Source organism: Heterodontus francisci, chromosome 32 (assembly GCF_036365525.1).
Source record: "Heterodontus francisci isolate sHetFra1 chromosome 32, sHetFra1.hap1, whole genome shotgun sequence".
Lineage (NCBI taxonomy): Eukaryota > Metazoa > Chordata > Chondrichthyes > Heterodontiformes > Heterodontidae > Heterodontus > Heterodontus francisci.
In genome coordinates this window covers 1,741,347-1,764,563 of record NC_090402.1, presented here as the reverse complement: position 1 = coordinate 1,764,563, position 23,217 = coordinate 1,741,347, and the positions used below count along the sequence as shown (strand labels likewise).

Here is a 23,217-nt window from a genome sequence, read left to right as displayed (position 1 = left end):
CAGTACTGACCCTCCGACAGTACAGTGCGACGCTCCCTCAGTATTGACCCTCCAACAGTACAGTGCAGCGCTCCCTCAGTACTGACTCTCCGACAGTACAGTGCGACGCTCCCTCAATACTGACCTTCCGACAGTACAGTGCAGCGCTCCCTCAGTACTGACTCTCCGACAGTACAGTGCGACGCTCCCTCAATACTGACCTTCCGACAGTACAGTGCGGCGCTCCCTCAGTACTGATCCTCCGACAGTACAGTGTGGCGCTCCCTCAGTACTGACCCTCCGACAGTACAGTGTGGCGCTCCCTCAGTACTGACCCTCCGACAGTACAGTATGACGCTCCCTCAGTACTGACCCTCCGACAGTACAGTGCAGCGCTCCCTCAGTACTGACTCTCCGACAGTACAGTGCGACGCTCCCTCAGTACTGACTCTCCGACAGTACAGTGCAGCGCTCCCTCAGTACTGACTCTCCGACAGTACAGTGCGACGCTCCCTCAGTACTGACCCTCCAACAGTACAGTGCAGCGCTCCCTCAGTACTGACTCTCCGACAGTACAGTGCGACGCTCCCTCAGTACTGACCCTCCGACAGTACAGTGCGGCGCTCCCTCAGTACTGACTCTCCGACAGTACAGTGCGACGCTCCCTCAGTACTGACTCTCCGACAGTACAGTGCGGCGCTCCCTCAGTACTGACTCTCCGACAGTACAGTGCGACGCTCCCTCAGTACTGATCCTCGTACAGTGCGACGCTCCCTCAGTACTGACTCTCCGACAGTACAGTGCGGCGCTCCCTCAGTACTGACTGTCCGACAGTACAGTGCGACGCTCCCTCAGTACTGACCCTCCGACAGTACAGTGCGGCGCTCCCTCAGTACTGACCCTCCGACAGTACAGTGCGGCGCTCCCTCAGTACTGACTGTCCGACAGTACAGTGCGACGCTCCCTCAGTACTGACCCTCCGACAGTACAGTGCGGCGCTCCCTCAGTACTGACTGTCCGACAGTACAGTGCGACGCTCCCTCAGTACTGATCCTCGGACAGTACAGTGCAGCCTTCCCTCAGTACTGACCCTCTGACAGTACAGTGCGGCGCTCCCTCAGTACTGACCCTCCGACAGTACAGTGCGGCGCTCCCTCAGTACTGACCCTCCGACAGTACAGTGCGGCGCTCCCTCAGTACTGACCCTCCGACAGTACAGTGCGGCGCTCCCTCAGTACCGACCCTCCTACAGTGCGGTGCACCCTCAGTACTGACCCTCCGACAGTACAGTGCGGCGCTCCCTCAGTACTGATCCTCGTACAGTGCAGCGCTCCCTCAGTACTGACCCTCCGACAGTACAGTATGGCGCTCCCTCAGTACTGACCCTCCGACAGTACAGTGCGACGCTCCCTCAGTATTGACCCTCCGACAGTACAGTGCAGCGCACCCTCAGTACTGACTCTCCGACAGTACAGTGCGACGCTCCCTCAGTACTGACTCTCCGACAGTACAGTGCGGCGCTCCCTCAGTACTGATCCTCGTACAGTGCAGCGCTCCCTCAGTACTGATCCTCGTACAGTGCGGCGCTCCCTCAGTACTGACCCTCCAACAGTACATTGTAGCGCTCCCTCAGTATTGACCCTCCAACAGTACAGTGGAGCGCTCCCTCAGTATTGACCCTCCGACAGTACAGTGGAGCGCTCCCTCAGTACTGATCCTCCAACAGTTCAGTGTAGCGCTCCCTCAGTATTGACCCTCTGACAGTACAGTGGAGCGCTCCCTCAGTATTGACCCTCCGACAGTACAGTGTAGCGCTCCCTCAGTACTGATCCTCGTACAGTGCGGCGCTCCCTCAGTACTGACTCTCCGACAGTACAGTGCGGCGCTCCCTCAGTACTGATCCTCGTACAGTGCGGCGCTCCCTCAGTACTGACCCTCCGACAGTACAGTGCGGCGCTCCCTCAGTATCGATCCTCCAACAGTACAGTGGAGCGCTCCCTCAGTATTGACCCTCCGACAGTACAGTGGAGCGCTCCCTCAGTACTGACCCTCCAACAGTACAGTGGAGCGCTCCCTCAGTATTGACCCTCCGACAGTACAGTGGAGCGCTCCCTCAGTACTGACCCTCCAACAGTACAGTGGAGCGCTCCCTCAGTACTGACCCTCCGACAGTACAGTGCGGCACTCCCTCAGTATCGATCCTCCAACAGTACAGTGGAGCGCTCCCTCAGTACTGACTCTCCGACAGTACAGTGCGGCGCTCCCTCAGTACTGATCCTCGTACAGTGCGGCGCTCCCTCAGTACTGACTCTCCGACAGTACAGTGCGGCGCTCCCTCAGTACTGATCCTCGTACAGTGCGGCGCTCCCTCAGTACTGACCCTCCGACAGTACAGTGCGGCGCTCCCTCAGTATCGATCCTCCAACAGTACAGTGCGGCGCTCCCTCAGTATAGATCCTCCAACAGTACAGTGGAGCGCTCCCTCAGTATTGACCCTCTGACAGTACAGTGTAGCGCTCCCTCAGTACTGACCCTCGTACAGTGCGGCGCTCCCTCAGTACTGACTCTCCGACAGTACAGTGCGGCGCTCCCTCAGTACTGATCCTCCGACAGTACAGTGCGGCGCTCCCTCAGTATCGATCCTCCAACAGTACAGTGGAGCGCTCCCTCAGTATTGACCCTCCGACAGTACAGTGGAGCGCTCCCTCAGTACTGACCCTCCAACAGTACAGTGGAGCGCTCCCTCAGTATTGACCCTCCGACAGTACAGTGTAGCGCTCCCTCAGTACTGATCCTCGTACAGTGCGGCGCTCCCTCAGTACTGACTCTCCGACAGTACAGTGCGGCGCTCCCTCAGTACTGATCCTCGTACAGTGCGGCGCTCCCTCAGTACTGACCCTCCGACAGTACAGAGCGGCGCTCCCTCAGTATCGATCCTCCAACAGTACAGTGGAGCGCTCCCTCAGTACTGACCCTCCAACAGTACAGTGGAGCGCTCCCTCAGTATTGACCCTCCGACAGTACAGTGTAGCGCTCCCTCAGTACTGATCCTCGTACAGTGCGGCGCTCCCTCAGTACTGACCCTCCGACAGTACAGTGCGACGCTCCCTCAGTATCGATCCTCCAACAGTACAGTGGAGCGCTCCCTCAGTATTGACCCTCCAACAGTACAGTGGAGCGCTCCCTCAGTATTGACCCTCCGACAGTACAGTGGAGCGCTCCCTCAGTATTAACCCTCCGATAGTACAGTGTAGCACTCCCTCAGTATTGACCCTCCAACAGTACAGTGGAGCGCTCCCTCAGTATTGACCCTCCGACAGTACAGTGTAGCGCTCCCTCGGTACTGACCCTCCGACAGTACAGTGCGGCGCTCCCTCAGTACTGACCCTCCGACAGTACAGTGCGGCGCTCCCTCAGTACTGATCCTCGTACAGTGCGGCGCTCCCTCAGTACTGATCCTCGTACAGTGCGGCGTTCCCTCAGTACGGACCCTCCGACAGTACAGTGCGGCGCTCCCTCAGTACTGACCCTCCGACAGTACAGTGCAGCGCTCCCTCAGTAATGATCCTCGTACAGTGCAGCGCTCCCTCAGTACTGACCCTCCGACAGTACAGTGCGGCGCTCCCTCAGTACTGACCCTCCGACAGTACAGTGCGGCGCTCCCTCAGTACTGACCCTCCGACAGTACAGTGCGGCGCTCCCTCAGTACTGACCCTCCGACAGTACAGTGCGGCGCTCCCTCAGTACTGATCCTCCGACAGTACAGTGCGGCGCTCCCTCAGTACTGACCCTCCGACAGTACAGTGCGGCGCTCCCTCAGTACTGACCCTCCGACAGTACAGTGCGGCGCTCCCTCAGTACTGACTCTCCTACAGTGCGGTGCACCCTCAGTACTGACCCTCCGACAGTGCAGCGCTCCCTCAGTATTGACCCTCCGACAGTACAGTGCAGTGCTCCCTCAGTACTGACCCTCCAACAGTACAGTGCGGCGCTCCCTCAGTACTGATCCTCGTACAGTGCAGCGCTCCCTCAGTACTGACCCTCCGACAGTACAGTGCGACGCTCCCTCAGTACTGATCCTCGTACAGTGCAGCGCTCCCTCAGTACTGACCCTCCGACAGTACAGTGCGGCGCTCCCTCAGTACTGATCCTCGTACAGTGCGGCACTCCCTCAGTACTGATCCTCGTACAGTGCGGCGCTCCCTCAGTACTGACCCTCCGACAGTACAGTGCGGCGCTCCCTCAGTACTGATCCTCGTACAGTGCGGCGCTCCCTCAGTACTGACTCTCCAACAGTACAGTGTAGCGCTCCCTCAGTATTGACCCTCCGACAGTACAGTGTAGCGCTCCCTCAGTACTGACCCTCCAACTGTACAGTGCGGCGCTCCCTCAGTACTGATCCTCGTACAGTGCAGCGCTCCCTCAGTACTGACTCTCCGACAGTACAGTGCGGTGCTCTCTCAGTACAGACCCTCCTACAGTGTGGCGCTCCCTCAGTACTGACTCTCCGACAGTACAGTGCGACGCTCCCTCAGTACTGACTCTCTGACAGCACAGTGCGGTGCTCCCTCAGTACAGACCGTCCTACAGTGTGGCGCTCCCTCAGTACTGACTCTCCGACAGTACAGTGCGACGCTCCCTCAGTACTGACTCTCTGACAGCACAGTGCGGTGCTCCCTCAGTACAGACCGTCCTACAGTGCGGTGCTCCCTCAGTACAGACCCTCCTACACTGTGGCGCTCCCTCAGTACTGACCCTCCGACAGTACAGTGCAGCCTTCCCTCAGTACTGAAACACGGACAGTGCGGCGCTCCCTCAGTACTGACTCTCCGACAGTACAGTGTAGCGCTCCCTCAGTACTGACCCTCTGACAGTACAGTGCGGCGCTCCCTCAGTACTGACCCTCCGACAGTACAGTGTAGCGCTCCCTCAGTACTGACCCTCCGACAGTACAGTGCGGCGCTCCCTCAGTATTGACCCTCTGACAGTACAGTGCGGCGCTCCCTCAGTACTGATCCTCGTACAGTGCTGCGCTCCCTCGGTACTGACCCTCTGACAGTACAGTGTGGCGCTCCCTCAGTACTGACCCTCCGACAGTACACTGCGGCGCTCCCTCAGTACTGAGCCTCCGACAGTACAGTGCGACGCTCCCTCAGTACTGACCCTCCGACAGTCCAGTGCGGCGCTCCCTCAGTACTGACCCTCCGACAATACAGTGCGGCGCTTCCTCAGTACTGACCCTCCAACAGTACAGTGTAGTGCTCCCTCAGTACTGACCCTCCGACAGTACAGTTACGGCACTCCCTCAGTACTGACCCTCCGACAGTACAGTGCGGCGCTCCCTCAGTACTGACCCTCCAACAGTACAGTGTAGTGCTCCCTCAGTACTGACCCTCCAACAGTACAGTGTAGTGCTCCCTCAGTACTGACCCTCCGACAGTACAGTTACGGCACTCCCTCAGTACTGACCCTCCGACAGTACAGTTACAGCACTCCCTCAGTACTGACCCTCCGACAGTACAGTTACGACGCTCCCTCAGTACTGACCCTCTGACAGTACAGTGCGGCGCTCCCTCAGTACTGACCCTCAGACAGTACAGTGCGACGCTCCCTCAGTACTGATCCTCCGACAGTACAGTGCGACGCTCCCTCAGTACTGACCCTCCGACAATACAGTGCGGCGCTCCCTCAGTACTGACCCTCCGACAGTACAGTTACGGCGCTCCCTCAGTACTGACCCTCCAACAGTACAGTGCGGCGCTCCCTCAGTACTGACCCTCCAACAGTACAGTGTAGTGCTCCCTCAATACTGACCCTCCGACAGTACAGTTACGGCGCTCCCTCAGTACTGACCCTCCGACAGTACAGTGCAGCGCTCCCTCAGTACTGACCCTCCTACAGTGAGGTGCTCCCTCAGTACTGACCCTCCTACAGTGTGGTGCACCCTCAGTACTGACCCTCCTACAGTGCGGTGCACCCTCAGTACTGACCCTCCTACAGTGCGGTGCACCCTCAGTACTGATCCTCGTACAGTGCAGCGCTCCCTCAGTACTGACCCTCCGACAGTACAGTATGGCGCTCCCTCAGTACTGACCCTCCGACAGTACAGTGTAGCGCTCCCTCAGTATTGACCCTCCGACAGTACAGTGCAGCGCTCCCTCAGTACTGACTCTCCGACAGTACAGTGCAGCGCTCCCTCAGTACTGACCCTCCGACAATACAGTGCGACGCTCCCTCAGTACTGACTCTCCGACAGTACAGTGCGGCGCTCCCTCAGTACTGATCCTCGTACAGTGCAGCGCTCCCTCAGTACTGATCCTCGTACAGTGCGGCGCTCCCTCAGTACTGACCCTCCAACAGTACAGTGTAGCGCTCCCTCAGTACTGATCCTCGTACAGTGCGGCGCTCCCTCAGTACTGACCCTCCAACAGTACAGTGTCGCGCTCCCTCAGTATTGACCCTCCGACAGTACAGTGTAGCGCTCCCTCAGTACTGACCCTCCAACAGTACAGTGTAGTGCTCCCTCAGTACTGACCCTCCGACAGTACAGTGCGGCGCTCCCTCAGTACTGACCCTCCGACAGTACAGTGCGACGCTCCCTCAGTACTGACCCTCCGACAGTACAGTGCGGCGCTCCCTCAGTACTGACCCTCCGACAGTACAATGTGGCGCTCCCTCAGTACTGACTCTCCGACAGTACAGTGCGGCGCTCCCTCAGTACTGACCCTCCGACAGTACAGTGTAGTGCTCCCTCAGTACTGACCCTCCGACAGTACAGTGCGGCGCTCCCTCAGTACTGACCCTCCGACAGTACAGTGCGACGCTCCCTCAGTACTGACCCTCCGACAGTACAGTGCAGCACTCCCTCGGTACTGACCCTCCGACAGTACAGTGCAGCGCTCCCTCAGTACTGATCCTCGTACAGTGCAGCGCTCCCTCAGTACTGACCATCCGACAGTACAGTGCAGCGCTCCCTCAGTACTGATCCTCGTACAGTGCAGCGCTCCCTCAGTACTGACCCTCCGACAGTACAGTGCGGCGCTCCCTCAGTACTGACCCTCCGACAGTACAGTGCAGCGCTCCCTCAGTACTGATCCTCGTACAGTGCAGCGCTCCCTCAGTACTGACCCTCCGACAGTACAGTGCGGCGCTCCCTCAGTACTGACTCTCCGACAGTACAGTGCAGCGCTCCCTCAGTACTGATCCTCGTACAGTGCAGCGCTCCCTCAGTACTGACTCTCCAACAGTACAGTGCAGCGCTCCCTCAGTACTGATCCTCGTACAGTGCAGCGCTCCCTCAGTACTGACCCTCCGACAGTACAGTGCGGCGCTCCCTCAGTACTGACCATCCGACAGTACAGTGCAGCGCTCCCTCAGTAATGATCCTCGTACAGTGCAGCGCTCCCTCAGTACTGACCCTCCGACAGTACAGTGCGGCGCTCCCTCAGTACTGACCCTCCGACAGTACAGTGCGGCGCTCCCTCAGTACTGACTCTCCGACAGTACAGTTACGGCGCTCCCTCAGTACTGACCCTCCGACAGTACAGTGCGGCGCTCCCTCAGTACTGACCCTCTGACAGTACAGTGCGGCGCTCCCTCAGTACTGAGCCTCCGACAGTACAGTGCGGCGCTCCCTCAGTACTGACCCTCCGACAGTACAGTGCGGCGCTCCCTCAGTACTGACCCTCCGACAGTACAGTGCGGCGCTCCCTCAGTACTGATCCTCGTACAGTGCGGCGCTCCCTCAGTACTGACCCTCCGACAGTACAGTGCGGCGCTCCCTCAGTACTGACCCTCCGACAGTACAGTGCGGCGCTCCCTCAGTACTGACCCTCCGACAGTACAGTGCGGCGCTCCCTCAGTACTGATCCTCGTACAGTGCGGCGCTCCCTCAGTACTGACTCTCCAACAGTACAGTGCAGCGCTCCCTCAGTACTGACCCTCCGACAGTACAGTGCAGCGCTCCCTCAGTACTGACCCTCCAACAGTACAGTGCGGCGCTCCCTCAGTACTGATCCTCGTACAGTGCGGCGCTCCCTCAGTACTGACCCTCCGACAGTACAGTGCAGCGCTCCCTCAGTACTGATCCTCGTACAGTGCAGCGCTCCCTCAGTACTGACTCTGCGACAGTACAGTGCGGCGCTCCCTCAGTACTGATCCTCGTACAGTGCAGCGCTCCCTCAGTACTGACTCTCCGACAGTACAGTGCGACGCTCCCTCAGTACTGATCCTCGTACAGTGCAGCGCTCCCTCAGTACTGACCCTCCGACAGTGCAGCGCACCCTCAGTATTGACCCTCCGACAGTACAGTGCAGTGCTCCCTCAGTACTGACCCTCCAACAGTACAGTGCCGCGCTCCCTCAGTACTGATCCTCGTACAGTGCAGCACTCCCTCAGTACTGACCCTCCGACAGTACAGTGCAGCGCTCCCTCAGTACTGACCCTCCAACAGTACAGTGCGGCGCTCCCTCAGTACTGATCCTCGTACAGTGCGGCGCTCCCTCAGTACTGACCCTCCGACAGTACAGTGCGGCGCTCCCTCAGTACTGATCCTCGTACAGTGCGGTGCTCCCTCAGTACTGACCCTCCGACAGTACAGTGCGGCGCTCCCTCAGTACTGATCCCCGTACAGTGTAGCGCTCCCTCAGTACTGATCCTCGTACAGTGCGGCGCTCCCTCAGTACTGATCCTCGTACAGTGCGGCACTCCCTCAGTACTGATCCTCGTACAGTGCGGCGCTCCCTCAGTACTGACCCTCCGACAGTACAGTGCGGTGCTCCCTCAGTACTGACCCTCCGACAGTACAGTGCGCCGCTCCCTCAGTACTGATCCTCGTACAGTGCGGCGCGCCCTCAGTACTGACTCTCCAACAGTACAGTGTTGCGCTCCCTCAGTATTGACCCTCCGACAGTACAGTGCAGTGCTCCCTCAGCACTTACTCTCCAACAGTACAGTGTAGCGCTCCCTCAGTACTGACCCTCCAACAGTACAGTGCGGCGCTCCCTCAGTACTGATCCTCGTACAGTGCAGCGCTCCCTCAGTACTGACTCTGCGACAGTACAGTGCCGCGCTCCCTCAGTACTGATCCTCGTACAGTGCAGCGCTCCCTCAGTACTGACTCTGCGACAGTACAGTGTGGCGCTCCCTCAGTACTGACACTCCGACAGCACAGTGCGGTGCTCCCTCAGTACAGACCCTCCTACAGTTTGGCGCTCCCTCAGTACTGACCCTCCGACAGTACAGTGCGGCGCTCCCTCAGTACTGACCCTCCGACAGTACAGTGCGGCGCTCCCTCAGTACTGACCCTCTGACAGTACAGTGCGGCGCTCCCTCAGTACTGACCCTCCGACAGTACAGTGCAGCCTTCCCTCAGTACTGACCCTCTGACAGTACAGTGCGGCGCTCCCTCAGTACTGACCCTCCGACAGTACAGTGTAGCGCTCCCTCAGTACTGACCCTCCGACAGTACAGTGCGGCGCTCCCTCAGTACTGACCCTCCGACAGTACAGTGTAGCGCTCCCTCAGTACTGACTCTCCGACAGTACAGTGCGGCGCTCCCTCAGTACTGACCCTCCTACAGTACAGTGCGACGCTCCCTCAGTACTGACTCTCAGACAGTACAGTGCGGCGCTCCCTCAGTACTGACCCTCCGACAGTACAGTGCGGCGCTCCCTCAGTACTGATCCTCGTACAGTGCGGCGCTCCCTCAGTACTGACTCTCCAACAGTACAGTGTAGCGCTCCCTCAGTATTGACCCTCCGACTGTACAGTGCAGTGCTCCCTCAGTACTGACTCTCCAACAGTACAGTGCGGCGCTCCCTCAGTACTGATCCTCGTACAGTGCGGCGCTCCCTCAGTACTGATCCTCGTACAGTGCAGCGCTCCCTCAGTACTGACTCTCCGACAGTTACAGTGGAGCGCTCCCTCAGTATTGACCCTCCGACAGTACAGTGTAGCGCTCCCTCAGTACTGATCCTCGTACAGTGCGGCGCTCCCTCACTACTGATCCTCGTACAGTGCTGCGCTCCCTCAGTACTGACCCTCCGACAGTACAGTGCGGTGCTCCCTCAGTACTGACCCTCCGACAGTACAGTGCAGCGCTCCCTCAGTACTGACTCTCCGACAGTACAGTGCAGCGCTCCCTCAGTACTGATCCTCGTACAGTGCAGCGCTCCCTCAGTACTGACCCTCCGACAGTACAGTGCAGCGCTCCCTCAGTACTGATCCTCGTACAGTGCGGCGCTCCCTCAGTACTGACCCTCCGACAGTACAGTGCAGCGCTCCCTCAGTAATGATCCTCGTACAGTGCAGCGCTCCCTCAGTACTGACCCTCCGACAGTACAGTGCGGCGCTCCCTCAGTACTGACCCTCCGACAGTACAGTGCGGCGCTCCCTCAGTACTGATCCTCGTACAGTGCGGCGCTCCCTCAGTACTGACTCTCCAACAGTACAGTGTAGCGCTCCCTCAGTATTGACCCTCCGACAGTACAGTGCAGTGCTCCCTCAGTACTGACCCTCCGACAGTACAGTGCGGCGCTCCCTCAGTACTGACCCTCCGACAGAACAGTGCGGCGCTCCCTCAGTACTGATCCTCGTACAGTGCAGCGCTCCCTCAGTACTGACTCTCCGACAGTACAGTGCGACGCTCCCTCAGTACTGATCCTCGTACAGTGCAGCGCTCCCTCAGTACTGACCCTCCGACAGTGCAGCGCACCCTCAGTATTGACCCTCCGACAGTACAGTGCAGTGCTCCCTCAGTACTGACCCTCCAACAGTACAGTGCAGCGCTCCCTCAGTACTGATCCTCGTACAGTGCAGCACTCCCTCAGTACTGACCCTCCGACAGTACAGTGCGGCGCTCCCTCAGTACTGATCCTCGTACAGTGCAGCGCTCCCTCAGTACTGACCCTCCGACAGTACAGTGCGGCGCTCCCTCAGTACTGATCCTCGTACAGTGCAGCGCTCCCTCAGTACTGACCCTCCGACAGTACAGTGCGGCGCTCCCTCAGTACTGATCCCCGTACAGTGTAGCGCTCCCTCAGTATTGACCCTCCGACAGTACAGTGCAGTGCTCCCTCAGAACTGACCCTCCGACAGTACAGTGCGGCGCTCCCTCAGTACTGACCCTCCGACAGTACAGTGCGGCGCTCCCTCAGTACTGATCCTCGTACAGTGCAGCGCTCCCTCAGTACTGACTCTCCAACAGTACAGTGCGACGCTCCCTCAGTACTGATCCTCGTACAGTGCAGCGCTCCCTCAGTACTGACCCTCCGACAGTGCAGTGCTCCCTCAGTACTGACCCTCCAACAGTACAGTGCAGCGCTCCCTCAGTACTGATCCTCGTACAGTGCAGCACTCCCTCAGTACTGACCCTCCGACAGTACAGTGTAGCGCTCCCTCAGTACTGATCCTCGTACAGTGCAGCACTCCCTCAGTACTGACCCTCCGACAGTACAGTGCGGCGCTCCCTCAGTACTGATCCTCGTACAGTGCGGCGCTCCCTCAGTACTGATCCTCGTACAGTGCAGCGCTCCCTCAGTACTGACCCTCCGACAGTACAGTGCGGCGCTCCCTCAGTACTGATCCCCGTACAGTGCAGCGCTCCCTCAGTACTGACCCTCCGACAGTACAGTGCGGCGCTCCCTCAGTACTGATCCTCGTACAGTGCGGCACTCCCTCAGTACTGATCCTCGTACAGTGCGGCGCTCCCTCAGTACTGATCCTCGTACAGTGCGGCACTCCCTCAGTACTGATCCTCGTACAGTGCGGCGCTCCCTCAGTACTGACCCTCCGACAGTACAGTGCGGTGCTCCCTCAGTACTGACCCTCCGACAGTACAGTGCGCCGCTCCCTCAGTACTGATCCTCGTACAGTGCGGCGCTCCCTCAGTACTGATCCTCGTACAGTGCAGCGCTCCCTCAGTACTGATCCTCGTACAGTGCAGCGCTCCCTCAGTACTGACTCTGCGACAGTACAGTGCGGCGCTCCCTCAGTACTGATCCTCGTACAGTGCAGCGCTCCCTCAGTACTGACTCTCCGACAGTACAGTGCGGCGCTCCCTCAGTACTGATCCTCGTACAGTGCAGCGTTCCCTCAGTACTGACTCTGCGACAGTACAGTGCGGCGCTCCCTCAGTACTGATCCTCGTACAGTGCAGCGCTCCCTCAGTACTGACTCTGCGACAGTACAGTGCGACGCACCCTCAGTACTGACTCTCCGACAGCACAGTGCGGTGCTCCCTCAGTACTGACCCTCCTACAGTGTGGCGCTCCCTCAGTACTGACTCTCCGACAGTACAGTGCGGTGCTCCCTCAGTACTGACCCTCCGACAGTACAGTGCGGCGCTCCCTCAGTACTGATCCCCGTACAGTGTAGCGCTCCCTCAGTACTGATCCTCGTACAGTGCGGCGCTCCCTCAGTACTGATCCTCGTACAGTGCGGCACTCCCTCAGTACTGATCCTCGTACAGTGCGGCGCTCCCTCAGTACTGACCCTCCGACAGTACAGTGCGGTGCTCCCTCAGTACTGACCCTCCGACAGTACAGTGCGCCGCTCCCTCAGTACTGATCCTCGTACAGTGCGGCACTCCCTCAGTACTGATCCTCGTACAGTGCGGCGCTCCCTCAGTACTGACTCTGCGACAGTACAGTGTAGCGCTCCCTCAGTACTGATCCTCGTACAGTGCAGTGCTCCCTCAGTACTTACTCTCCAACAGTACAGTGTAGCGCTCCCTCAGTACTGACTCTGCGACAGTACAGTGTAGCGCTCCCTCAGTACTGACTCTGCGACAGTACAGTGTAGCGCTCCCTCAGTACTGATCCTCGTACAGTGCAGTGCTCCCTCAGTACTTACTCTCCAACAGTACAGTGTAGCGCTCCCTCAGTACTGACCCTCCAACAGTACAGTGCGGCGCTCCCTCAGTACTGATCCTCGTACAGTGCGGCGCTCCCTCAGTACTGATCCTCGTACAGTGCAGCGCTCCCTCAGTACTGACTCTGCGACAGTACAGTGCGGCGCTCCCTCAGTACTGATCCTCGTACAGTGCAGCGCTCCCTCAGTACTGATCCTCGTACAGTGCAGCGCTCCCTCAGTACTGACTCTGCGACAGTACAGTGCGGCGCTCCCTCAGTACTGATCCTCGTACAGTGCGGCGCTCCCTCAGTACTGATCCTCGTACAGTGCAGCGCTCCCTCAGTACTGACTCTCCGACAGTACAGTGCGACGCTCCCTCAGTACTGACTCTCCGACAGCACAGTGCGGTGCTCCCTCAGTACAGACCCTCCTACAGTGTGGCGCTCCCTCAGTACTGACTCTCCGACAGTACAGTGCGGTGCTCTCTCAGTACAGACCCTCCTACAGTGTGGCGCTCCCTCAGTACTGACTCTCCGACAGTACAGTGCGACGCTCCCTCAGTACTGACTCTCCGACAGCACAGTGCGGTGCTCCCTCAGTACAGACCCTCCTACAGTGTGGCGCTCCCTCAGTACTGACACTCCGACAGCACAGTGCGGTGCTCCCTCAGTACAGACCCTCCTACAGTTTGGCGCTCCCTCAGTACTGACCCTCCGACAGTACAGTGCAGCGCTCCCTCAGTACTGACTCTCCGACAGTACAGTGCGGCGCTCCCTCAGTACTGACCCTCCGACAGTACAGTGCGGCGCTCCCTCAGTACTGACCCTCCGACAGTACAGTGTAGCGCTCCCTCAGTACTGACCCTCCGACAGTACAGTGCGGCGCTCCCTCAGTACTGACCCTCCGACAGTACAGTGCGGCGCTCCCTCAGTACTGACCCTCCTACAGTACAGTGTAGCGCTCCCTCAGTACTGACCCTCCTACAGTACAGTGCGACGCTCCCTCAGTACTGACTCTCAGACAGTACAGTGCGGCGCTCCCTCAGTACTGACCCTCCGACAGTACAGTGCGGCGCTCCCTCAGTACTGACCCTCCTACAGTACAGTGTAGCGCTCCCTCAGTACTGACCCTCCTACAGTACAGTGCGACGCTCCCTCAGTACTGACCCTCCGACAGTACAGTGCGGCGCTCCCTCAGTACTGATCCTCATACAGTGCGGCGCTCCCTCAGTACTGACTCTCCAACAGTACAGTGTAGCGCTCCCTCAGTACTGACCCTCCAACAGTACAGTGCGGCGCTCCCTCAGTACTGATCCTCGTACAGTGCGGCGCTCCCTCAGTACTGATCCTCGTACAGTGCAGCGCTCCCTCAGTACTGACTCTCCGACAGTACAGTGCGACGCTCCCTCAGTACTGATCCTCGTACAGTGCAGCGCTCCCACAGTACTGACTCTCCGACAGTACAGTGCGGTGCTCTCTCAGTACAGACCCTCCTACAGTGTGGCGCTCCCTCAGTACTGACTCTCCGACAGTACAGTGCGACGCTCCCTCAGTACTGACTCTCCGACAGCACAGTGCGGTGCTCCCTCAGTACTGACTATCCGACAGCACAGTGCGGTGCTCCCTCAGTACAGACCCTCCTACAGTGTGGCGCTCCCTCAGTACTGACTCTCCGACAGTACAGTGCGACGCTCCCTCAGTACTGACTCTCCGAGAGCACAGTGTGGCGCTCCCTCAGTACTGACTCTCCGACAGCACAGTGCGGTGCTCCCTCAGTACAGACCCTCCTACAGTGTGTCGCTCCCTCAGTACTGACCCTCCGACAGTACAGTGCGGCGCTCCCTCAGTACTGACCCTCCGACAGCACAGTGCAGCCTTCCCTCAGTACTGACTCTCCGACAGCACAGTGTGGCGCTCCCTCAGTACTGACTCTCCGACAGTACAGTGCGGCGCTCCCTCAGTACTGACCCTCCGACAGTACAGTGCGGCGCTCCCTCAGTACTGACCCTCCGACAGTACAGTGCGGCGCTCCCTCAGTACTGACCCTCCGACAGTACAGTGCGGCGCTCCCTCAGTACTGACTGTCCGACAGTACAGTGCGACGCTCCCTCAGTACTGACTCTCCGACAGTACAGTGCGACGCTCCCTCAGTACTGACCCTCCGACAGTACAGTGCGACGCTCCCTCAGTACTGACTCTCCGACAGTACAGTGCGACGCTCCCTCAGTACTGACCCTCCGACAATACAGTGCGGCGCTCCCTCAGTACTGACCCTCCGACAGTACAGTGCGGCGCTCCCTCAGTACTGACCCTCCGACAGTACAGTGCGGCGCTCCCTCAGTACTGACCCTCCGACAGTACAGTGCGGCGCTCCCTCAGTACTGACCCTCCGACAGTACAGTGCGACGCTCCCTCAGTACTGACTCTCCGACAGTACAGTGCGACGCTCCCTCAGTACTGACCCTCCGACAGTACAGCGCGGCGCTCCCTCAGTACTGATCCTCGTACAGTGCGGCGCTCCCTCAGTACTGACCCTCCGACAGTACAGTTACGGCGCTCCCTCAGTACTGACCCTCCGACAGTACAGTGCGACGCTCCCTCAGTACTGACCCTCCAACAGTACAGTGCGGCGCTCCCTCAGTACTGACCCTCCAACAGTACAGTGCGACGCTCCCTCAGTACTGATCCTCCGACAGTACAGTGTGGCGCTCCCTCAGTACTGATCCTCCGACAGTACAGTGTGGCGCTCCCTCAGTACTGATCCTCCGACAGTACAGTGTGGCGCTCCCTCAGTACTGACCCTCCGACAGTACAGTGCGGCGCTCCCTCAGTACTGATCCTCCGACAGTACAGTTACGGCGCTCCATCTCTACTGATCCTCCGACAGTACAGTGCGGCGCTCCCTCAGTACTGACCCTCCAACAGTGCAGTGTAGTGCTCCCTCAGTACTGACCCTCCGACAGTACAGTGCGGCGCTCCCTCAGTACTGACCCTCCAACAGTACAGTGTAGTGCTCCCTCAGTACTGACCCTCCGACAGTACAGTTACGGCGCTCCATCTCTACTGACCCTCCGACAGTACAGTGCGGCGCCCCCTCACTACTGATCCCCGTACAGTGCGGCGCTCCCTCAGTACTGACCCTCCTTCAGTACAGTTACGGCGCTCCCTCACTACTGATCCTCCGACAGTACAGTGTAGTGCTCCCTCAGTACTTACCCTCCGACAGTACAGTTACGGCGCTCCCTCACTACTGATCCTCCGACAGTACAGTGCGGCGCCCCCTCACTACTGATCCCCGTACAGTGCGGCGCTCCCTCACTACTGATCCTCGTACAGTGCGGCGCTCCCTCAGTATTGATCCCCCTACAGTACAGTGCGGCGCTCCCTCAGTACTGATCCCCGTACAGTGCGGTGCACCCTCGGTACTGACCCTCCGACAATACAGTGCGGCGCTCCCTCAGTACTGACTCTCCGACAGTCCAGTGGAGCGCTCCCTCAGTACTGACCCTCCGACAGTACTGTGCGGCGCTCCCTCACTACTGATCCTCGTACAGTGCGGCGCTCCCTCACTACTGATCCTCGTGCAGTGCGGCGTTCCCTCAGTACTGATATCCGTACAGTGCGGTGCTCCCTCGGTACTGACTCTCCGACAGTACAGTGCGGCGCTCCCTCAGTACTGACCCTCCGACAGTACAGCGCTCCCTCAGTACTGACTCTCCGACAGTACAGTGCGGCGCTCCCTCAGTACTGACCCTCCTCCAGTGCGGCGCTCCCTCAGTACTGACCCTCCGACAGTACAGTGCAGCGCTCCCTCAGTACTGACCCTCCGACAGTACAGTGCGGCGCTCCCTCAGTATTGACCCTCCGACAGTACAGCGCGGCGCTCCCTCAGTACTGACCCTCGTACAGTACAGTGAGGTGCTCCATCAGTACTGACCCTCCGACAGTACAGTGCGGCGCTCCCTCAGTACTGATCCTCGGACAGTGTGGCGCTCCCTCAGTACTGACCCTCCTACAGTGTGGCACTCCCTCAGTACTGACCCTCCTACAGTGTGGCGCTCCCTCAGTACTGACCCTCCTACAGTGTGGCGCTCCCTCAGTACTGACCCTCCTACAGTGCGGCGCTCCCTCTGGACTGACCCTCCTACAGTGTGGCACTCCCTCAGTACTGACCCTCCTACAGTGTGGCGCTTCCTCAGTACTGACCCTCCTACAGTGTGGCGCTCCCTCTGGACTGACCCTCCTACAGTGTGGCGCTCCCTCAGTACTGACCCTCCTACAGTGCGGCGCTCCCTCTGGACTGACCCTCTGACAGTCGGGCACTCCCTCAGTACTGACCCTCTGACAGTCGGGCACTCCCTCAGTACTGACCCTCTGACAGTCGGGCACTCCCTCAGTACTGACCCTCTGACAGTCGGGCACTGCCTCAGTACTGACCCTCTGACAGTCGGGCACTCCCTCAGTACTGACCCTCTGACAGTCGGGCACTGCCTCAGTACTGACCCTCTGACAGTCGGGCACTCCCTCAGTACTGACCCTCTGACAGTCGGGCACTGCCTCAGTACTGACCCTCTGACAGTCGGGCACTCCCTCAGTACTGACCCTCTGACAGTCGGGCACTCCCTCAGTACTGACCCTCTGACAGTCGGGCACTCCCTCAGTACTGACCCTCTGACAGTCGGGCACTGCCTCAGTACTGACCCTCTGACAGTCGGGCACTCCCTCAGTACTGACCCTCTGACAGTCGGGCACTGCCTCAGTACTGACCCTCTGACAGTCGGGCACTCCCTCAGTACTGACCCTCTGACAGTCGGGCACTCCCTCAGTACTGACCCTCTGACAGTCGGGCACTCCCTCAGTACTGACCCTCTGACAGTCGGGCACTCCCTCAGTACTGACCCTCTGACAGTCGGGCACTCCCTCAGTACTGACCCTCTGACAGTCGGGCACTGCCTCAGTACTGACCCTCTGACAGTCGGGCACTCCCTCAGTACTGACCCTCTGACAGTCGGGCACTGCCTCAGTACTGACCCTCTGACAGTCGGGCACTCCCTCAGTACTGACCCTCTGACAGTCGGGCACTGCCTCAGTACTGACCCTCTGACAGTCGGGCACTCCCTCAGTACTGACCCTCTGACAGTCGGGCACTCCCTCAGTACTGACCCTCTGACAGTCGGGCACTCCCTCAGTACTGACCCTCTGACAGTCGGGCACTCCCTCAGTACTGACCCTCTGACAGTCGGGCACTCCCTCAGTACTGACCCTCTGACAGTCGGGTACTCCCTCCAACGGTGCGATGTTTCCTATGGACTGCATTGATTGTCCGCCTGGATTCTGCTGTCAAGTCTCTGAATTTTGATTTGTACCTACAACTAAAGCCTGGCTACCCGACCCGAACCCGGCAGGATCCGACGACACGTGTCAGGTTCGGGTCAGGTCTATATTCTGTGTCCAGCATTCGGGATTGGATCAGGTTCAGGTCGGCTGTGGTCGGGTTTTGCTTTGTATTGTTTTCTTTTTAATCTACATTTGGACGCAATTTTTTTCTGTACTAATAGCATGTTTGATATTTTCGAATCAGGTCGGGCATGAAAAAAAATTCATGGACTTGGGCTAGGGTTTGGGTTGGCTTTGGTCGGGTCGGGCCTGGGTCATTTTAAATTTTATTCCCGAGCCAGGCTTTACCTACAACCTTTTAGCTCTGTGGGATTGCTGCCCACTGCGACACTGCCAACACCCGTAGCAGGAGAGTTGGCACCTGTGAGATCGTTTCACGGTGAGAGTGGGTATTTGCTGGAGGGGAGGGATAGTGCAAATTAATTCCATGGTTTAGGGTGTGACTGTGCCCTGTAGAAAGGCTGCAGAGAGCAGAATGTGTCATACTGAGTAACTGCTGCCTGTATTGAGAGTGTAAACTGAGTAACTGCTGCCTGTATCGAGAGTGTAAACTGAGTAACTGCTGCCTGTATTGAGAGTGTAACCTCTCTCTCACTGCTCTACAATTAGTCATTTTAAACTTTTATTTTTAAAGTTTGAGCTGTTAAATATGGCAGAAAACTCAGTCCCAGTAAAGTACACAAAAGCATATGTTGCAGCCCGAAGATGAATGTAATAATTAATCTTTCTCTATATTTACAGGAGTGTTGGCACAAGCCAGTGTTTAAATTGATTCTTAAATAAACTCTTACACAAGCAACAAGGTCAGCACAGTAACGCAGAGCAAAAACAACTTTACACTCCTGATGTCACCAGTGGCGTCAGCTCAGGAGAATGTGAGGTTTAGGGGTTTGAGTGGTGAGTGTGAGGTCAGGGTGAGGTTTAGGGGTTTGAGTGGTGAGTGTGAGGGCAGGGTGAGGTTTAGGGGTTTGAGTGGTGAGTGTGAGGGCAGGGTGAGGTTTAGGGGTTTGAGTGGTGAGTGTGAGGGCAGGGTGAGGTTTAGGGGTTTGAGTGGTGAGTGTGAGGGCAGGGTGAGGTTTAGGGGTTTGAGTGGTGAGTGTGAGGGCAGGGTGAGGTTTAGGGGTTTGAGTGGTGAGTGTGAGGGCAGGGTGAGGTTTAGGGGTTTGAGTGGTGAGTGTGAGGGCAGGGTGAGGTTTAGGGGTTTGAGTGGTGAGTGTGAGGGCAGGGTGAGGTTTAGGGGTTTGAGTGGTTCAGGGATGTGACCTTTTAACCCCTCATTTCCTCTCTCATTGTCTCTTGGTTTGATGCATGTGTGAATGGGAAAAGATCCTTTCGTCAGTTCGAGCCCTCCCTGTGACACTCTGCTGATGGTTTGTATTGGCAGGGTCCTGAAATGACAATACCCAGGAAACGAGCACTGCGCGCCTCATAAATCTTCCCTGCTCAGAGAGTGGCAAGGGAGCATGGTTTTTGAGATAGTGTCTATGGTATTTGTTAAAATTTGGATTGGCCACAATGACTGTATTCATCTTTCCTCCTCCCACCCGCTCTCCATCTCACCCGATCACCATACCCTTCTATTCCTTTCTCCCTCATGTGTTTATCCAGCTTCCCCTTAAATGTATTGATACTATTCACCTCAACCACTCCCTGTGGGAGCGAGTTCCACATTCTCACCACTCTCTGGGAAAAGAAGTTTCTCCTGAATTCCCGATAGGATTTAGGGACTATCTTATATTGATAGCCCCTAGTTCTGTTCTGCAACTGGAAACATCAGCAAGGTAACAATGCACCTTTCCCAGCATGGGCAGTCTCCGAGCAGACTGCAGTCTGGATCCTTCACCTATTATCAGACCAGCTCGATTATCATCCCTCTTCAATCAATGGATTAATAATCTGGAGTGGAAGGGAGTTTATACAACAGCGTTCCCCTCAAACCCCCCACCCCCCGTCCTGACGATTAAATGTCTCCTTCCATGGCTGTCTTTGCAGTTTCCCAACTCCCTCTGCAAGCCTCCCCCAGACTCAACATTTTAAACGCTTCCTCAACCCCCAAACCCCACCTGCTTCCCCTGCTCATCCCCACACAGTGCTCCCCAACCTCAGAACATTGAATACCAATTCAGTGTGTGGGAACCCATACCCCAGTGAGAGTCAGTGTGTGTGGGACCCGTACCCCAGTGAGAGTCAGTGTGTGTGGGAACCCATACCCCAGTGAGAGTCAGTGTGTGTGGGACCCGTACCCCAGTGAGAGTGAGTGTATGGGGAACCCGTACCCCAGTGAGAGTCAGTGTATGGGGAACCCGTACCCCAGTGACAGCAACAGGTTGGATTGCTTTGTTTTAATCATTTGATTTCCCCCCTCCTGTTTTAGTTGGGCAAAGTCTATGGGATTGAATCACACGTGTTGTCCCCTGCGGAGACGAAGGATCTATACCCCCTGATGAATGTGGGTGACCTGTACGGCACGCTGTATGTCCCCACTGATGGCACCATGGATCCTGCTGGAACTTGTTCCACCCTGGTACGGGCTGCCACAGCCCGAGGGGCGCTGGTAAGTTTCCCCTTGTCAATTGAATGCAAAGTAATTTGGTTTGTAGGTGATGCCAGTTGGTGGGGTGTGGTGTTTGACCCAAACCCCTTGTTACAGGACAGAATCACACAAACCACAGCAAGCCTGACTCAGTTTTATGGCTGGCGTGCTGCAGAGTAGAAATGTTTTAGTATTTAGTGGGTCAGATGACACTGAAGGTAATGCTGCTGCCATGTTACCAGTCGGCATCTCCTGGAGTCACTCTGCCCGTGACAGAATCCTATTGATATCATCTCTGGTTTAATCGGTTAACGTGTCTGTTGTTCTGAAGAGGCTGCGTCACTTGATGCACCAATGAGTAAGTGATGTGTTTGCACAGGAACAGCTGGCCCCCAGATCTGGGCTACTGCACACAACAGCTGATTGAACTAATTCGGAGAATATTGAAATGTCGTCTCCCATCTGGTCCCCCTATTACTGATCTCAGAAAATGTTCTTTAAACACTGATCACAACATGTCCTGTAATCACTTTGAACTTATTCAGGTTCATTTACCTCCTGATTGAATAATATTCTACAGTTAAGCAGCAGCCTCACCTGCCCTTAAAATCCTAGCTGTTAACATGAAGTATAACAACTTGCATTTTTTTATTCATTCATGGGATGTGGGTCTTCATTTATTGCCCATCTCTAATTGCCGTTGAAAAGGTGGTGGTGAGCTGCATTCTTGAACCACTGCTGTCCTTGTGGTGCAGGTACACCCACAGTGCTGTTAGTGAGGGTATTGTAGTGCCTTTAACACAGAAAAATATTCCAAGGTGCTTCACAGAAGCAGAAAGAAACAGAATGACTCCGAGCCAATGCAGGGACGAATACTGCTTCAACGCTCAGGGAGGTGTTTGCTGGGTTGTCTCATGGAAAATAATTCAGGCATTTAGTAAATACAGGGTTTGCAAAAGGGATACAGATCGGTTAAGTGAATAGGCAAAAAATTTGGCAGATGGAGTATAATTGGGAAACTGTGAGGTTATTCACTTTGGTAGGAAGATTAAAAAAACAAAATATTATTTAAATGGAGAGAGACTGCAGAATGCTGCGGTACAGAGGGATCTGGGTGTCCTGGTACATGAATCACAAAACGTCAGCTTGCAGGAACAGCAAGTAATTAGGAAGGCAAATGGAATGTTGTCCTTTATTGGAAGGGGGATGGAGTATAAAAATAGGGAAGTCTTGCTACATCTGTACAGGGCATTGGTGAGACTGCACTGAGAGTACTGTGGACAGTTTCTGCTCTTTACTTAAGGAGGGATGTATTTGCATTGGAAGCAGTTCAGAGAAGGTTCACTAGGCTGATTCCTGGGATGAAGGGGTTGTCTTATGAGGAAAGGTGGAGCAGGTTGGGCCTATACTCATTGGAGTTTAGAAGAATAAGAGGTGATCTTATTGAAACCTGTAAGATTCTGAGGGGGCTTAACAGGGTGGATGCTGAGAGGATGTTCCCCCGTTTGGGGGAATCAAGAACCAGTTTCAAAACAAGAGGTCTCCTATTTAAGATGGAGATGTGGAGAAATTTTTTCTCTAAGGATCATTAATCTTTGGAATTCTCTTCCCAAGAGTGCAGTAGAGGCTGGAGCATTGAATATGTTCAAGCCTGAGTTAGACAGAGATTTGATCGACAAGGGAGTCGAAGGTTATGAGGAACATTAGGAAAGTGGAGTTAAGGCCACAATCAGATCAGCCATGATCTTATTGAATGGCAGAGCAGGCTCGAGGGGCCGAGTGGCCTACTCTTGTTCCTATTTCTTATATTCTTATGTAAAAGAGGAAATGTAGCAGCTTGGAGAGAAAGTTGGACTGGAATCAGAGTGTCAGGGAGATAGATGTCGTCGGTTTGGACAAGGGTTGGAAATGATGAACCCCAGGGGTCAACGTTGGCACCATCTGTATTCTCGATGAGCTGGACCTGGGAACACGAATCACACTGTCAAAATTTATTGATGACATATATGGGAGTTTTGGGAAACAGTAAGGATGACTGTGATAGCCTAGACGATGTGACGGGGGAATCTACTCGAGGCCTTTAACAATGATTGAGGGATTTGGTAGGACAGATGCACAGAAACTGTTTCCTCTGGTGTGGGAATCAGAACAAAGAGACTGAGATTAACAGAATTTTGTTGACTCAGAGTATTGAGGGATTTGGAGCAAAAGCAGGTAGATGAAATTAAGATACAGATAAGCCATAATCTAAAAGAATGGCAGAGGAGGCTTGAGGGCTGAATGGCCTGTTCCTGTGCTGTAAACCTCTGTGGTTCTGCGGTACCTGCGGTGTTTTTTCCTCTAAATACTCTGCTGTTTGTATCAGAGACTCTCACTTACCTGTCCTATCATGTGAAGTGATGGTCAGTTAGGCACCAGAATGCTCGACTTTGCCCCTGGACTGATGCAGATCTCCAC

General features: G+C 56.5%; 1 protein-coding gene across 1 annotated transcript in view; it reads left to right on the top strand.

The window, feature by feature from the left end:
* sardh (sarcosine dehydrogenase) overlaps positions 1-23,217 on the top strand; it is a 342,235-nt gene that overhangs the window by 139,029 nt on the left and 179,989 nt on the right. The window contains exon 4 of the mRNA XM_068012002.1: positions 20,602-20,781. Within this exon, the coding sequence (XP_067868103.1) occupies positions 20,602-20,781 (180 nt within the window). The remainder of the gene's footprint in view (positions 1-20,601; positions 20,782-23,217) is intronic.